At 35.3% G+C, this 15,542-nt stretch overlaps 1 protein-coding gene across 12 annotated transcripts in view; it reads right to left on the bottom strand.

The window, feature by feature from the left end:
• Window positions 1-15,433, bottom strand: part of nek11 (NIMA-related kinase 11) — a 246,927-nt gene extending 231,494 nt beyond the window's left edge. For 11 of the 12 annotated variants that reach the window (XR_015511922.1, XR_015511923.1, XM_087287725.1 and 8 more), the window contains exons 1-2: window positions 15,212-15,245; window positions 14,636-14,838 (exon numbers count right to left, since the gene is read on the bottom strand). Coding sequence is in view for 10 of the 12 variants with exons in the window: in XM_087287725.1 (XP_087143851.1) it covers window positions 14,636-14,811 (176 nt within the window). In the remaining 2 variants the exon portion in view is untranslated. Of the gene's footprint in view, window positions 1-14,635; window positions 14,839-15,211 lie in introns of all 12 variants that reach the window. The other variant, XM_087287730.1, reaches the window with a different exon arrangement.
• Between the last annotated feature and the right edge of the window lie 109 nt (window positions 15,434-15,542).

Here is a 15,542-nt window from a genome sequence, read left to right as displayed (position 1 = left end):
TCTCATTTCGAAAACTAATTTCGTCTTGGCCACTTCCTCTCATGTCTCATTAGAGATGACATAACTTTATAATGCATTATGTCACAAGACCAATCTAATGAACAGTTGAGCTGATGTTGTGGAAAGCAGTTGTGGAATAGCAATCTGTATTATAGATTCACATTAGAATGTTCACTGGAATAATGATCAAATAATAAGACGTTTGTAGATTAAATAATAAGATAAAGACATCAAGCTATTATTTTCATGCATAAAGCTATTACAACATTCAGGATAATATGTTTATGTTTATCTACTTAATTTCAAGTGATAAATGGAGTCAGTTATTGGGTAGACTGAATTCTATTCACATTATCATTAAAAAAAAAAAAAATCGATATATTTGGGTCCATGGGACGTCACACGGTGGTGCAGTTTTGTCATGTGTAAAATCCTGAGATGTACAACACTTTCTATGATCAGGTACACTTCATCTTCAAATACATTTTTAATGATTCCAAGTGAATAAGTAGTTCAAATGCCTTGAGAGCTTCGATGTTTGGAGTGAACAAAGTAGATGTAAATATCACCAACTTTGGAGATTATTTCTAGACGTTAGTTCAGCAGATCACCAGAAAGTATTTTCTTTACATACTGTTTTTAGGGGTTTTCTGATCACCAGTAATAGGCTGTATGTCCTAAAGTTCCTGGCCACAGCAAACATAGTAAAGCTGTGAATAAATGTACAGAAAAGGTAGCTAACACAGACACGTCGCAAATTTGAAGGAACAAAACTTAGTTTGAGGTATCATCAGAAGCATCATAACCATTGTTTATTTATTCTTTAGCAAAATATCAATTCCATTTAGGATCAGTGTAAAAACCAATAGTCAACTTCATTAAATGAAATGAGTGTAGCTAACTCAATTTACTAAAAGCCAATTCTACTCAGTTGAGAGGAGCTTTGAACTCAGTGTTGAAGGTAATGAGCTAATTACCTCATTGATTCAACTTAAATGGAGTAAGTTCACAGTACTTATATTGTTGAGTTTTTTTTTTACCTCAAATGGTTTGTAGCAATTGGTTTCCTCAAACGGTTTGAGTTGCCTTAACTTATTAGGTTTTACAGTACTCAGTTGGTTTGAGTTCTCTTGATTTATTGAGTTTTCCTGTGCTCAAAATGCTTTGTTTACTTAAATGGATTAAGTTCATAGTACTCATTAGGATTAGATTTTGAACTTCAATGGTTTGTTGCAATCAGTTTCCTCAAATAGTTTGAGTTACCTTAACATTTTGGGTTTTACAGTGTATATCTGGCAATGTTCAGAACAGCGCAACCCTAATTTCCATGTTTTGCGCCTCGTTCTTTAACTAGCGAACCCATTTGCACCACTATGTGGACTCATGGTCATGCTGGTCTTAAATAGAGATGTGTTGACCCGCGTTGTTGGTGCATTGCTATTTTGAAGAACTGAAATAGACCGCACTTCTTCATGCCTTTTTTCAGTTTATTCATGACATTTTGCATTTGTATAAAGTTATTATAAGTATTATTATTTGCATATTTATAAGTGTTTTAATAAAGACAAGTTTAGATGTGTCTATCTGTTGGGCTTTGGAGACATATGTGTCACCATATGGGGCATAAGAATAGAACATGTGTTTGGATCTAACTCTTATTATTGCTCATTTATTTGTTTGCTGGAAATTAGAAGTGAATTTAGAAATAGTTTTGATTTTGCACTTAACAAGTGAAATTAAATATGTAGGCTAATGGATGTCTTCAGTGGAGTGTGTTTCCACCGTTTCCTTATCTACAAAGGTAAAGGAGTAAAGCGTAAAAGTAAAGAGAAAGTGAAAGTAAAGAGGACGAATGGAGGAGGTTCATACGTTATCCTCAGGCTGCAGATGGTCTGTTTAACTGTTTTCTCACTATTGAAGTGTTCAGTTTCTCCACTTACAGAGTCCGCCATACAAATAACAATTGCTCCATGGTCCAACGCACTCTTAAAGGGAATAGGAGATGAGACTCTGATTGCCTTAATGCACGTTATGCTCAAAACACACCCATTACTCATTAAGAGAATACGCACAACCCTGTTAGACCATGCGTTAGGGTGCAAAGCGTATTTTTCTGTCCTTAAAATAGCAAAAGTGGATCCGGACACACCCTTAATGCTTTTGTGCCATGCGCCTTTGACTTTGCACCTAGATCGTTAAAAGAGCCCTTAATCCCATTTAAATACACTGTGGGTGTGAGTGTGACCATATCGAACATAAATATGGTGTCAAGCGTAGCAGAAGTGATGTTTTTGGTTCTCATGTACACTGAAAAAAACACATTGAGTCAGCTTAAATGACTTTAAGTTGTTTGTTACACGTAAAGAATGATGTTTTTTAAACTTTGTTACAGTATTCCTAATTTAGTTAAGTGTAACTTGAAGCTTTACTTTATTGTTAACTGTAAAAGAATGCAGGGTTTCACACAATTCATTATTGTTGTCTCAACTAAACATAAAACAATTAAGTTGTCTCAAAAAAGTATAGCGTTAAGAAGTATGGCGTTTCAACTCATTTTAAATAAGTCGTTTGTACAAGCACCAGAAATCTTTTTTTTCTTTAAAGGAATCAACAATATGGGTTGAAAATCTTTAACATTTTGTCAGCCTTTTTTTTTCTTTTAGTGGTAAAATAGCACTTACTGTAAAGAGGTCCACACAAAAATTCTGTTCATGAGTTTTATTTATTTTTTTAGAAGATATTGGAAAACTGATAGCTTTGATTGTTCCACAGTAGAACAAAAATAATATAATGTCAATGGCTACCACTTTCCAACATAACTCAAAATATTTCCTTTTTTTGTGCAGGGTGAGAAAATGATGACAAAGATTAAATTTATGGGTGAACTATCCTTTTTTTTGCCATACTGTATCACATTGGTCTGACTAGTATATAAAAACAACTGCTTTCACCTTATTGCTTTGTGTATTTGTATTAAGTATACAGTAATACATGAAGATTCTCATCCTGTAAACATACACTACCCAATATTCTGGAGTCTGTTAGATGCTGACAGATAGGTAGTTCCCTCGTGCAAAAGCAGATATGTGAAGATATGGATTTTTCTTACTAGGACTGTAATATAGTATTGAACCCCTTCAACCATTTATTAGAGTCTCCCCCTTAAAAATGTGCCAAGGACACATATGGGTCATCTAAAATCCTTGGAGATGAAAAAATAATACATTTCAGACAGCTATCTTGAAATTACCTTTATCGTGAAAGCAGATTAAATAGAGGTATTGACAAAAGTGTCAGTTCATAGTAAACAAAGCTGTTCTACAAACATACTACAGTGTTGTGTTGCTAGGATTTTCTAATGAAAGCAATGAGCATAACTCAGCCTTAATCCAAACATGACTTCAACCTCACCATATTTTCACCTTTAGAAGCTCATCTAGAACTCTTCAGTCAGAAAACGGTATATCCTCAATAAAAAAAAACATCAATCACTGAAATTTCCTGTGGTGAATAATTGAACACGCATTCATGTCCCATTTCTTAGCCTCTCTCTGGAGGCGTAGAGGCAATTTAAGATCTATTTTAAGGATATTGGAAGGCTAAGCAAATAACCAACAGCAATCCTTTGCTATTTTAACCTGCATGGTTCCATTTCAACCCCCAACATCAGAGGAAGCAGGTATGAATATACAGTAAATGACAGGTTTCTTTTATAATCAAAGCCTTGGCCTCAAATTAAACCATCACCCTATCTGTTATAAGAAAATAATCATCCTAGATCATCACATTTACATAACCAGACCGATTTTAGCAACTGCAATAATAATAAATTACGCTCGTCATCAATCAAAGTGAGCAACTCTCTCTATAAATAAGCTGAAAACTTAGATTTTTTTGAGGTGTTGTAAAGGAAGAATAACCTTAAAAGGCACTATTGCAATTACCATGATGTATACATGTAAAAAAATAAATGTAAAAAAATTCCCATGATGCAAGAACCAGGTCAGTGAATGAACCAGTTTAAAGGTCTGGAATCAAACAGATGTAGCAGCGTAGACCGAGAAAGCCCTAAATCTGTCAGCGGTGTGCAAAGAGAGAGAGAGAGAGAGAGATCAGGAGGTGGAGAGAAACCAGCCTATACCAGAGTCTGGGTGCGTGAAAAACAAATTGGGAGATTTCTGGTGGACCTGGACCCAAGTGGGAGGTTGCATAACTGAGAGCCGGATCATGAGGTGAGCAGAAATAAGCACTGCTGCCAGGAGTCTCCAGGGAAGCTTGTCTGACAGGCAAATCCACAGAGAACAAGCCGTAAGTGGGCTAGCAGGGCCAATGAGAGAAACACTCCATTCTTGAGTGAGATTAGCCACCTCTGGCCTCTGAGAGAACAATATACAAATGATATTCTGAATGCTCCAGATCTGCTACCATTAATGAATTGTTTTATGTGACTAGCACTAACATAAAAACCAATGGACTCTTTTCACAAGACTGTTATGACGTGTTTAACAGTCATCTTAAATCCTTGAAAATCTTTCATGTAGTTCAAGTTTCATCTATCTACAATTATATCTATGTATTAAATCATCTTTGAATTTAGTTACAAAAAAAAATATGGGGAGGGCAGTAAATTTGGCATTGTTCTCTCTTTTGGCAGCTGTTATTAGTTTTTTTTCCATTTTCTGAAAGTCTTGATAACACCAAAGTAGAGTTTTTATTATTATTTCAGCAAAAAGGATTGTAAAAAATTTATTTGCTGTACTCTTCCATTCCCTTTGCTCTAAGTTTATCTAACTATGATTACTTCAGCTACTGAGAAACCCAGAAATGTGATCCATCTCACCATCAGATATACCTTAATTAATATGAAAATTCTCAATAAAGGGGTCAAGAGGTCAAGAGATGAAATCGGCAGATCACCAAACATTCATTTCCAAGACTAATTTCAGCGCACTAATATCTCATTTTATCATGGTTTCCTTAGACTCCTTGTTCAGGGGTGTTTATTTAGAGAAAGTGTTTCATCTGACTATTTTCAATAAAATGATACATGCAGAACCCAATCCTTCTGGATTACTTTACTAATGAAACAGATTTCAACTTTGATCAATGCCTTTTGATCTGTTCAACACCTGAAGGAATTGTACAATAACTTTAGGTCCTTTGTGTTCTTTTCAAAGCCGTAAAGCTCTATTCATTGTAATTGCATTTTGCATTTGTGCTCTGCTGTGTCAGGTCAAAAGTCTTAAGAGCTACGTGAGTGACAGATTTATTATTAAATCTATAACTATAAAAAAAAAGTTTTGATAACTGAAATAAGGCTGAAATTAAGGGATAAATTATAGCTGTAAAAACCCTAAACTTTCTCAAATAGCAGAAAACTATTTATAATAAATCTAAATAAATAATTTTTAATAAATACAAAATGAACTACAATGTTTGTAGGGCTGCACAATATATTGCAGAGTTATTGCTATCACGATAATAGTATATACAAAATACTTATCACAGACACGTGCAATAAATTACATAGATTTCATGAATTGGTCGTTTCTCTCAGTCTGACCAAACAGATGGGACCTTACTATCATTACTGGAGCCGCCCAAACGTGAAACCAGATCTGAAAATAGAAAATAAACACTAGTGGTGGGAGTTGAGACAAGAGAAGAAAATGACATATCGTTAAAAAAAATAAATGACTTAAAACATAGCTACGATAACTACGATAACAATAGCTAAGATAAACTAAAATACCACTAACGAGAATGAGTAAATAATGACCAATTTTAAATATAAACTATGATATCTTATCCAGGACAAGGTGTTTAAATGACAAGCTATTATAATCATATTTTCCCCATAAGCATTTGGATTTATTTAGAATACGCGCCTGGAAATCCTTCGCGCCCACAGTGGTATTTTGGCACATTTGTGAGACTAATAATGAACACCAGAGCAGATGACAGACTACTCCTCTATGCTCACATTCCTTTTTTTAATAGAGATGTTGTTTGTGTAAAGGTCACACTTTTCAAAAATGGCTCCCACTCGAATAAAAGAATAACACAGATTAAATCACAATATATATATATATATATATATATATATATATATATATATATATATATATATATATATATATATATATATATATATATATATATATATATATATAATTTTTTTATTTATTTTTTTTTTCAGCAAGAATCTTTAAAAAATGGTTCTTATAGTCCAATTCAAACCCCATAATAAGATCATCTGTATTCTATAAAACACAAAATGAGATTTCTGGCAGAATATCTGAGCAAATCTTTTATACTGGGATCAAATATATGAATGATTTTTGAAAGATCTTTAGGACTAGCATTGACTACACAAATTGTAGCATTAGCATCCCATGAATAAATTACATTTTAAATTATTAAAATACAAATATATTATTTTATATTGGAATGCTTTCTGCCTTGGTTAAGAATCTTCCTTTTAAAACATTAAAATATATAAAGTCAATCCCTAAGCTGGCAAATTCCAACATAAAGTTACTGTCATTCAATCAGCAAGTTTTTTGAACGAAAATGTCACACGCTTCTCCCAAATGATAATAAGAAAATGTACAATGTACAAATTTTAATAAAAACCTTAAGTTAGAATTTGCCTGGGGTGTGAATAAATTCAGGGCTGACTCTTTTTTTTTCATTTCAGTGTAATAACTGTAGATGATTTATATAAAAGGGCTAAATAAGCATCATAGCCTACTGTAAAATTAGTGCAAATATGACTAATATATGGCATTTCTAAAAATAATCATAACTAATAATAATTTTGTAATGGTTTGTGAAGCTTAGATACTTTTCAGTATATGAAACTATTAAGTTATACAAGAGATGAGAAGGAAACAGATTTCAAAATTGGGTAATGAAGGCTGCATTATCATAAACAAGCAATAATTACACTCAAAAATGACTTGCTGCTTGTTCAAACGACCTACACTCACCGGCCACTTTATAAGGTACGCCTTACTAGTACAGGGTTGCACCCCCTCTTGCCTTTAAAACTGCCTTAATACTTTGTGGCATAGATTCAACAAGGTACTGGAAGTATTCCTCAGAGGTTTTGGTCCACACTGACATGATAGCATCAAGCAGTTGCTACAGATTTGTCAACTATCGGATTGAGATCTGGTGACTGTGTGGAGGGCTGGAGGCCATTTGAGTACAGTGAACTCATTGTCATGTTCGAGGAGTCAGTCTGAGATGAGTTGTGCTTTACAACATAGAGCATTATCCTGCTGGAAGAAGCCATCAGAACATGCATAAAAATCCTAGTAGATCAGCAGTTTATAAAATACTTAGACCAGCCCATCTGGCACTGCCCTGTTCAAAGTCACTTGCAGTAAATTACCTTTCTTCCCTAATCTGATGCTCAGACTGAACTGCAGCAGATCATCTTGACCATGTATACATGCATAACACATTAAGCTGCTGCCATGTGACTGGCGGATAGGAAGTTTGATTTAACAAGCAGCTGGAAGGGTGTACCTAATAAAGTGGGCGGTGAGTGTTCTTTAAGGGTTTTTAGGTCAACTTAATTGTTTTATGTTTAATCCACTTAAATTTAGAAAAACAACAAAGTTAACTTAATTTGTGTTGGGACAACAAAGGAATTGTGTGGAATGCTGCGTTTTTTTATAGTGTATGACCTAAAACCATCATAGTAGTCAACACTGAAGTGGATCAAATGGTTTTCAAACTTATCCTAAAACAAGAAAGGGTGTTGTTTATAGTTAAACAAGAATGGGTGTTGTTAAATAATTTTAGAGCAACTATGAACTACTTAAAATGTTGAATACACACACACACACACACACACACACACACACACACACACACACACACACATTAGCCAGAGTACCAAACACTTGAGACAGCGCTGCAGCAGTGGCTTTTTGGAAAACCCTGCTGCAGACCCATAGGACACGAGCCCTACTTTTCAGGGTGAATCCGGAATAGGAAGTCATTTGTCTGGGCTAATAAAGCCCAGTGAGAAGCCAGCTGGAGGAAAGGGGTACGGCAGTCTCAGCTCACAGCGCCCACCATTGACATTTGGTTCTCACAAAGAAACAAAGGAGTTCATAGCACTGTAAGAGCCACTAAGGCAGGAACAACAAAACACACACCCAGCAGGATTTTAAGGCTGAGAAAAGACTAAGTAAGAAGAACTGGTGCATAAGTGCGCTAGTAAAGAAAGAGACAGAAGGTCTTACGGGCCACTGAAGGTGGGCATTCAGGTTTCGATGCCAATGCTCTGTGTGACAGGTCAGAGGCTGGCAAACAGCTGCGATGGGCTAACAAGCAGAAAGCGGAGGGGCCAAAGGAACAGTCACCCATAGCTTGACGCCGCGAGCCTGTTGCCAGCTAAACCATGGAGCTTTTCCTAATTGGCCTCCTTTTTAACCAGTATCTCTCTGGTTTTCGGTTCCAGCTCTTAGTCTGATATGGTTTTCACAAAGAGGCTATAGAACGTCGCCAAGTAGAGTGTGACTGACAGAGGGAAAGGATAAAAGCAGCACATGAACAGACAACATCGTAACTGGCTCTCCTCCAGACAGTTTGTTTGTGTATTGGAATCTAATTAGAAACTCAGAGACCAAAAACTGTGAATACATAAAGGATGGCGAGAGATCAGTTAGTCTTAAAGAAATAGTTCACCCATGAATTAAAATGTGCTGGTAATCTACTAACCCTCAAGCCATCTGAGATAGAAAGACCTAGGTAGACAGAGATGATGAACTTTTTTTCTTCAGCAAAACATTATAAATAAAATGCAAACGGTAATGAGAGTGTTCTTGTTGCATAGTGACATACACTCACCGGCCACTTTATTAGGTACACCATACTAGTACCAGGTTGAACCCACTTTTGTCTTCAGAACTGCCTTAATCCTTTGTGGCATAGATTCAACAAGGTACAGAAAATATTTCTCTGAGATTTTGGTCCATATTGACATGATAGCATCACACAGTTGCTGCAGATTTTTCGGCTGCACATCCATGATGTGAATCACCTGTTCCACCACATCCCAAAAGTGCTCTACTGGATTGAATTCTAGTAACTGTGGAGGCCATTTGAGTACAGTGAACTCAGGAAATCAGTCTAAGATGATTTACGCTTTATGACATGGCATGTTATCCTGCTGGAAGTAGCCATCAGAAGATACTGTAGGCACACTGTGGTCATAAAGGAATGGACATAATCAGCAATAGTACTCAAGTAGGCTGTAGTGTTGAGTTGACAGGATGCTCAATTGATACTAATGGGCCCAGTGTGTGCCAAGAAAATGTCCCCCACACCATTACACCTCCACCACCAGCCCGAATCTTCTATTGTCTAATTTTTGTGAGCCTGTGTGAATTGTTGAGTTTCCTGTTCTTGGCTGACAGGAGTGGCATCCGGTGTGGTCTCCTGCTGCTGTAGTCCATCCGTCTCAAGGTTCGACATGTTGTGCATTCAGAGATGCTCTTCTGCATATCTCGGTTGTAACAAATGTTTTTTTGTTACTGTTGCCTTTCTATCAACTGGTTTCAACTGGTTCTATCAGTCTGCTCTGACTTCTAGCATCAACAAGGTATTTGCGCCCACAGAACTGCAGCTCACTGGATATTTTCCAGACCAGCCCTTCTGGCTCCACTTACCATGCCACGTTAAAAGTCACTTAAATCTCATTTCTTTCCCATTCTGATGCTCAGTTTGAACTGCAGCAGATCGTCTTGACCTTGTCTACCTGCCTAAATGAATTGAGTTGCTGCCATGCAACTGGCTGATTAGAAATTCGCATTAACGAGTAGTTGGACAGCTGTACCTAATAAAGTGGCCAGCAAGTTTGTGTGTCTCAAATTCACATGTGAGCTGACGGTGTTTGTTTATTATACAAAGTACTGTATTTTTAATCATATTAGTTCTTGCTCATTTTTACCCTTGATGCTGCAACCTATTTAACATAGTTAAAAAAATGTTTAAACTGATGTGCAAGCTCATATTTACGTACTGTATGCACCATTAAGCTACAAGAAGAAGCTCATAAACCAGACTATAATCATCGGACTCAGCTGTATTGATAAGAGCATACATTAAAGGTAATTATGTTGTAAATAACGGCTAGCTATTTGAACAGATCATTAGATATCCTTCATTAGATATCCTTCATAAGAACTCAATAGATTGGACTGCATCACTGTTTTGCCTGTATGTTTTTTTGACTCTCAGTGCCAGAAGCAATCCCATTTATCTATAGACACTTGCTCCGATGGCCCATGCCGCATTAGTTCAGTGCAATTTTGAGTAAACTGTTCTTCACACAGAAATATCACTTTCGAGGACTTGAAATACAGTATGATCATATGAATTAAAGGTTTTTTTCATTGACACTAAGATGTTAAGAAGTTAATGTTGCAAATCTTCTTTTGACATTGCTATTTTTAAGAGGATTTAATACAATTATCCAGCAAAGGCCAAAAGTTGATCAAATGTGATAATAAACATTTTTATTTTTAAATGAATTCTAATCCTTAAAGTATAAACTTTCTACTTACCAAACTATACTGAGAAAATATATCACACTTTCTACAAAGTGGCACAATACTATCAAAACGAATTGATTATTTCTTTTAGGATCATTTGACATTGAATATTTTAGTAATGATTGCAAAAAAAATGAGCAATAAATTATGGAAGAACAAATTATATATTAGGCGGCATGGTGGATCAGTGGTTAGTACTGTTGCCTTACAGCAAGAAGATTGCTGGTTTGAGTCCCATCTGGGACAGTTGGCATGTCTGTGTGGAGTTTGCATGTTCTCCCTATGTTTGCTTCGGGTGCTCCAGTATCCCCCACAGTCCAAAGACATGCAGTAGTTGAATAGGATGAACTAAATTGGCCGTGGTGTATAAATGTGTGTGTGAATGCGAGCGTGTATGGGTGTTTCCCAGTACTGGGTTGCAGGTGGAAGATTCACTGCGAAAAAACATATTCCGGAATAGTCGGCGGTTTATTCCGTTGTGGCGAACCCTGTTGAATTAAGGGACAAAGCTGAATGAAAATTAATGAATGAGTTGGCGGTTCATTCTGCTGTGGCTACCTCTGAAAAATTTAAGACTAAGCCGAAGGAAAATTAATATATTAATCATATATTAAAATAAATTAAAATCACAAATGTTTTTAATGCTTCATAACTTTATTTTACTGCATTTTAGATCAAATAAATGCAACCTTGCTAAGAATATTACACTCATTTCAAAATATATGCAAATAATTCTGACCCCAAACTTTTAAAAGTAGTTTTGTTTCTCACATACCTCTATAGAGAACATGAAGCTACAGAAAATTATTTGCCCATGAAAATGATCTGTGTTCATTAAACATTAAAATCAAAAGCCATGTAATAAATTCATGCATAGAACAGACAGCCAAATATTTGCACTGATCTGAGAGCAATATCCTCATAACGCAAGACATGTTGGGTTTAATTTAGTGTGGAAGCTTCCCTGTGAACTGAACCTTAGTTGGAAAGACGTAATATTGCCAAGATCACCAAAGCACCTAATACCTCCTGAAATAATGACTCACAATTTCCTTTTTTTCTTTTCTTATCTCTGTTTCCAAAGCAAACCTGCCTGACTGCAGTCCCCTAGATAAGCAATAAATCAACTTTACATATTTCACAACACATCCAGATGATACCAGTGAAAACTCCCCTCAGGACTTGCATTTATTTCAGTGACACACCATTTATTTTATCTGAAAAATAATCGTAAAAATCTATATAAAAAATAAATATTTAAATGACTAACCAGTTAAAACTTAATTAAACATGAGAGTGTTAAAATGATATGAATTGCATAAATATTGCTCTCTAATAAAATCATAATATTGAGTTTGAAATCATGAGGAATAACACATACTTTATGCTGTAAGTAACATGAACATCCATCTGCAAGCAAAGTAATAGTGACTAGTTTTTAGATGCAGAGATCAAGGCTGCTCTCAAGTGGACAAACTGTGAACTTCACAGAATAAAACAGTTTTGAAATCATTTCAATTATTACTTAAAAAAAACTAGATTAAGCAAAATTTCTATTTTTAAAACTGAACGATTTCTGAATAACGTGTGACATTAAAGACTGATATAATTAGTGCCAAAAAATCAGCTCTACTATCATAGGAATAAATGACTTTTTAGAATAATACATGAGAAACTGACTATTTATGAGATTGTATAAAATAAAATGATGCAACATCCACAGGGACTTTATAATTAGACATTTTATAAATAATCATAAGACTTGCTGTTGGCTTCAAATAGACACATAATTAAGACATGTGCATGTGTGGGTGTGTGTGACTGTGTATATGGTTGAGGGATACTATATAGTGCATACTATATGTGGTTACTGGAAAATTGTCTAAACACATGCAGTTACTCTTCAGTTCTTCAAACACCAGAAACTCGTATTAACAATATGTGATGTTTTCCACAAAGTGGTCATAATTTATGATAGTAAACTATACCATATTCTTTGTTTAGACAAATTGCATATGATTATCATGATGGCCCTATTTACATTGACCACTACAGAAAAAAACTGCTTCCAAGTTCTCTGAATTTGCCAACAATAAGTATGTGTTCTGAAACAAATGTTCAGCTGTGTTTTATTTTATACTGATGTCTTATACTGATATTGTTTTCACACCTTAAATATTAGAAAAAATACAGTTGAAATCAGAATTATTAACCCCCTTTGAATATATCTTTTTTCATTATTTCTCAATTGATGTTTAACAGAGCAAGAAAAATTTGACAGTAAGTCTGATAATATTTTTTTTCTGGAGAAAGTCTTATTTGTTTTATTTCGGCTAGAATAAAAGCAGTTTTTAATTTTTTTAAATGCCAATTTAAGGTCAGAATTATTAGCCCCTTTAAGCTATATTTTTTCGATAGTCTACAGACCAAACCATCATTATACAATGACTTGCCTAATTACCCTAACCTGCCTAGTTAATCTAATTAACCTTGATAAGCCTTTAAATGTCACTTTGAGCTGTATAGAAGAAGTGTCTTGAAAAATATCTAGTCAAATTATATTTACTTTCATCATGGCAAAGATAAAATAAATCAGTTATTAGAAATGAGTTATTAAAACTTTTAATTTTAGAAATGTGTTGAAAAAAAATCTTCTCTTTATTAAACAGAAATTAGGTGACAAAATTAACAGGGGGGCTAATAATTCTGACTTCAACTGTATGTTTACGCAAATAGGCCTATAAACATGAGCATACTGACAAAACAAAAATATGCAACAGCCTAATTGTTTACATTCATTTATTAATTGGTTTAATTTAATATGAATCGCACCCAAAGAGACACAGTTGTGGCCTGTATTTAGTTTTAATGTATATAAGGGCCATAAAGGAGTAAGAAAGTTTAACCTTGTGCCATAACATCTGTCTGCTGCAGCTAACGCTATTGCTGTATCGTTAATCTAAGGTAAACACCCCAGAGGTTGCAATCCAATTAAAAATGGCTTTTTATTTGTTTTATTTCTATTCTTTTATGTATTAACTACTATTTCCATTTTCTGTTGGTTATTTATAAAATATAGTAATGCTGATCTAGTTACAATGACCATTTATGTTAAGTTGCTTTGACACAATCGACAATGTAAAACCGCTATACAAATAAAGCTGAATTAAATTGAATAATAGTTTAAGAATTAATTAATTCAATTTATTTGATTTTTGGAAATCACCAAACAGCCCCTGGGGGCCCCGACCTCACTTTGTGGTTCCCAGTCAATAATACATGCTCTAAATAATAATGTAAAATATGCATTATATGCATACAATCTACCAATGTTTACTGTAAGATTTAAAAACCATACCATGTCATTTTCTACAATTAAATGCTCTAAATGGCAGCATGGTGGCTTAGTGGTTAGCACCAGGGGCACTGTCACCTCACAGCAAAAAGGTCGCTGGATTGAGTCCCAGCTGGGCCAGATGGCATTTTTGTATGAAGTTTGCAGGTTCTCCCCGTGTTCATGTGGGTTTCCTCTAGTTTCCCCCACAGTACAAAGCAAGCGGTATAGGTGAATTGAATAAACTAAATTGAACATAGTTTATGTATGTGAATGAGTGTGTATGTTTCCCAGAGCAGGGTTGCTGCTGTGTAAAACATATGCTGGCTATGTTGGCGGTTCATTCTACTGTGGCGATCCCTGATAAATTAAGGGATTAATCCAAAGGGACTTTAACAAATGAATGAATGCTCTAGTCTAAACAAAAATATTCTTATTTCAAATTTTATTATTACTGCGATTTTATTATTACTTCCTACTAAATATTTACTATTTTACTAAATAAACCACGACTGATGAAAAATACAAAGAACTAAATGACTATTTATAATATTTTTACAGCTATATTGTTAGTAAATAATTATTTTCTTCCATGATGTTTTATTGCAGTGTTAGAGACATTATAGGGTTAAAGGCAGCTGTGTAAACGTGAAGTCCTTGGAGGAAGATTCAGGACCAATCACAGCTTTAAAAGGACATTAATGTTTTGAAATACTGCAGGACTTACAGTCTCTCCTCCGCCACTGCCTTTGTGTCTTTAACAAGATACACAGTGCCGAAGCTTCCCTTCCCGAGTCTCTGCTGGATGATGTATCTGTTCGCTATCAGGCTGCTCAGATCAGGAGATGTTTCTGATTCTGGATGACAGTTTGTTTGGCCTGGACGCTCACGAAATCTGGGCATTTTAAGCCGGGAATTTATCGCAGTCAGCTGAGGAGATAAAAGTCGAGGAGAGTCAACAGAGAAACGCTCTCGTGACGTCATTGCTTTCTCACCTCTATTTATTTACGTGTTTTGGTATTTCAAGTTCATGAAAAAAAAACATAGAAACACCACTCATTTAATTCATATAAACAAACCATAAGCTAGTCGCAGTTGATCACATTTTTCTTTTTTGATGTATATGCGTAGCAAAAACTAAATAACTATAAAACAAGATTACTCGATGAAGTTCAGGATTTGATATTGGGGATGCATATCAAAGACACATAATAACATAAAAAGGTGAATTGAATTACAATTATAATTAGTTTTCTCTGTTTTATATGAATTGTGTATTAGTTAATGATTTGTTTATCCTCACCTGTGCGTCGGAAGTTTGCTGCTTGACCACATGTGCTCAACTTCCCGTGTTACGTTGTTGTTATGGGAACAGTGCAGTCGCATTATTCTCCTTAAGATGGCGCTAATGTGCAATGCTGACTGTAAGCTACATTTTGCCAAGTGGTGCTCACTGCAGAGCCACTTGGGCAGAGCTGAGCTCCAGCTCCTCCTTCCTTGCGCCTCTTCTTCGAGTGATGTCACTGGGGGAAGTGGGTTAGGGGTGGGGTGGGTGTAAGCATTAAAACAGCTTATAGGAGGAGCGAGAGCTCAAGCTCCCCCTCGCTGGCCATGGTGCTGTTGTATTGGTCTTA

This window comes from Danio rerio, chromosome 16 (genome assembly GCF_052040795.2).
Source record: "Danio rerio strain M-AB ecotype USA chromosome 16, GRCz13ab, whole genome shotgun sequence".
In the NCBI taxonomy this organism is placed as follows: domain Eukaryota; kingdom Metazoa; phylum Chordata; class Actinopteri; order Cypriniformes; family Danionidae; genus Danio; species Danio rerio.
Note: the sequence above shows the minus strand (reverse complement) of the source record. Positions and strands in the feature narration are given on the sequence as shown.